At 31.9% G+C, this 3,328-nt stretch overlaps 1 protein-coding gene across 1 annotated transcript in view; it reads right to left on the minus strand.

Moving 5' to 3' along the window:
• The window catches only part of LOC106475045 (golgin subfamily A member 4-like), a gene marked incomplete at its 3' end in the record, with an annotated part of 21,076 nt that overhangs the window by 11,811 nt on the left and 5,937 nt on the right, over window positions 1-3,328 (minus strand). The window contains exon 3 of the mRNA XM_022379262.1: window positions 297-379. Within this exon, the coding sequence (XP_022234970.1) occupies window positions 297-379 (83 nt within the window). The remainder of the gene's footprint in view (window positions 1-296; window positions 380-3,328) is intronic.

Consider the following 3,328-nt stretch of genomic DNA (forward strand, 5'->3'; position numbering starts at 1 on the left):
TACTAGATTCTACAAGTTATCTCCTCAGTTCTAAAACCAACAAAAATGGAATACTTTGTCTCTACTAGATTCTACAAGTTATCTCCTCAGTTCTAAAACCAACAAAAGTGGAATACTTTGTCTCTACTAGATTCTACAAGTTATCTCCTCAATTTACTCTCTGGTGTACTGCAAAAGTTTGTAAGCAACTTACACTGTTAACTGTTGATAATGAAATGTCAAAATGTAAAACAGATTCTCACAATTCACTTGTATATAAAAAAAAACAAGTTTTGGTAAAGCTGTGAAAATAGTACCGTGGGCTGAAGTTTTGTGCTTCTCACTGAACCATTACTGTGGGAACTTGACGAAGACACCGACATGTCAGGGTTAAGTCCATCTGTAAGAAAGTCGGAAGATCACTATTGTTTAGAAGCACATACTAATCTACATTGCCACTCTTTATAAGTGTTATTATTCATCACGTACTAAAACCGTGTAGCACAAACATACCACAGTATGATTTAAATTACATAATAAACAACCATACCTTATTTCCTTAACAAACCATAGGCTAGGACTTAGGCGAATTAGGTTAAAAATAAGAAGCTTGGTAATTTGTATCTTTTGGAACTGTAAAGCTGCAATACAATTACACTTTCAACTGATTGAGTTAAGTTCTTGGTACTAGATATCGACAAACATTTTATAGGAAAAGGTTCAATAAGTTATTATTGTAAAAATATGCAAACTAAGTCAAAGAAATCACACTTTGACAGTTATGACAGCTTCTTGAAAGTTAAAAACAAATTCATTTAGTAAGTTCCTACTTCAGACTAATTTTTTATTTTTTAATCCAAATTTACATAAAATGTTTTAAACAACCACAGTTTAAATACCTTAAAGCTTGAAAGCAGGAATTACTTCATTGAAAACTGTTGAATATGCATATAAGTGATACAAGAATGTAATCTCCACACTTGTGATACAGTAATAATATAGATTGTTTGATTTCTCTGTGTTGTCTTGACTTAGTTTGATTTCTCTGTGTTGTCTTGAATCTATATTATTACTTTAATAATACAGGTTGTTTGATTTCTCTGTGTTGTCTTGTAAGTAATAATATAGATTCAAGACAACACAGAGGAATCAAACTAAGTAATAATACAGGTTCAAGACAACACAGAGAAATCAAACTAAGTAATAATATAGATTCAAGACAACACAGAGAAATCAAACTAAGTAATAATATGGATTCAAGACAACACAGAGAAATCAAAATAAGTAATACTATAGGTTCAAGACAACACAACTCAAACTAAGTAATAATATAGGTTCAAGACAGCACAGAGAAATCAAACTAAGTTTTATATCTTTAACAGCCCCACACTGGTTTACATTTTTAAATAAGATTTTATTTGTGTGGACTCAGGAAAATTAAAACTGATGCAAAAAACCAATTCCATGTTTTTTAAAACTCACTTGTATGTAACAGTTTTAACTATTTTATTTCCAAAATGTGTTCAAAAATTAACGGTAGGTCTAAATCACAATATGACACGTGTCAACACAGAGTGGGGAAAAAGTCACTATACAGCTGGTACTGAAGAAAATACCACCAAGTATTGAAACTAGATTAATTGTTTGTTTCCGAAATTAGAAAATGAACTATGATAACATTCTAAATCAAACAACTTATATAGTCGTTTTGTCCCACCCTGTATATTATCCATTGTCCAAAACAGCCTACAAAATGTGAACAGTGAAACACAGTAACATTTTTAAGGACACTCTTAGTACATGTAACTACATGCTGTATTAACTTAGATATATCATACTATGTGTATGTGGCTTGTGGACGAAAATACCAGAAGTACCAAGAAAGAACCACAACACTCAGCTCAGATCTTGCCTTTGATGGCATGCCTCCCCAAAAAAGTTATGTACACTTAAAAAAATTAACTGCCCCATACATTACACTACTATAATGGAATTGACAAAGATTCGATTATTTTGCAAGTTTATTTATGTAATGACTGAAATAATCATGACTTTCACCCTTCCACAACTTGTTTATATCTTTAGTTAGATAATATTCAAGAAACTTTTCTTAATTTTTGTGCAAGTTTTTTGCATCTAATACAACATATTTCTTAACTGAGTGTTTCAAATTCATATACTAATTCTTTTACTGGAGTAACGCTTACATGCACCAAAACCCTGTGGGGAGAAGTGAGCCCATTTCAAATAGAGGTACACATTCTTGTACAATTTGGAATGAGTTACAAGTTTATCTTCCCTGAAGTGAATTTCATTTGAAATGGTCATTAACATAAGTGGTGGTGGATTCTGGTGTACTATACTTTTAACGTTTGGTCTGAATTTTGGTCTTTACCTTTGTCCTTGGACGATGCGAGTAGAAAAGTGTTTGGTCTGAATTTTGGTCTTTACTTTTGTCCTTGGACGATGCGAGTAGAAAAGTGTTTGGTCTGAATTTTGGTCTTTACCTTTGTCCTTTTACAATGCGAGTAGAAAAGCCTCTTTCAACTGAAGCAGCCATTTAAAGTCAGAACTGATAACTGTAATGGCCACTTAGAGTGAAGACAATTCTCATGAATAAAAATTATGTTTTACTTGTTTATTTGTTTCTTTCCTTTGCTGTCCTTGTTCGACTTATTCTCTGTACATGATTTCTGAAATCTCCATTCTGTGGACACTTTTGAACTTTTTTTTATCTGTCAGTTATTTATGGAACTTATTATCACACCTGAAAATTTCTACTCAGGTAAGCATTTGGTGTTGCTGTATTTTATAAGATCATGTAAAAAAAGCTATGGATGTCTAAATAAAATGGATGAAAATAGTTTTATTTTCTAATAGGGTGGTTGGCCTTTTGAATGGGTTGCCTTCAGATGTTGTGGAGGCAGTAAATTTAAGTGAGTTTAAGAGAAAGCTTGATGAGTATACGAATGATAAGGGCTGGCTTTAAGATATTATTTTTTGTTCTTTATTAATAGTTTTATTTAGTTTAGTTTAGAGGATGGGACAGCCGAGGTGGACCAACAGGTCCCATGTTGTCCCAGAACATTATGTTAAGATAATAAAACAAAACTTACTTTACAAAAATGAATGTTAAAATATCGTATGATGTAACTATTATAGGTATTACACAAATGCACTTGTCTATACATCTTGTCATCTAAATATCTGATAATATTTATTGATGATGAGGAAGAATCAAGCCTTGGAATAAACTAAGAATATTTAATCATATTATGTAAAGTTATACGAAAACTAAGACCATGACAGTCGGACACAATCTGGACAGGGCAGTAACGATTGAAGGATC

Source organism: Limulus polyphemus, unplaced genomic scaffold (assembly GCF_000517525.1).
Source record: "Limulus polyphemus unplaced genomic scaffold, Limulus_polyphemus-2.1.2 Scaffold8012, whole genome shotgun sequence".
Classification (NCBI taxonomy): domain Eukaryota; kingdom Metazoa; phylum Arthropoda; class Merostomata; order Xiphosura; family Limulidae; genus Limulus; species Limulus polyphemus.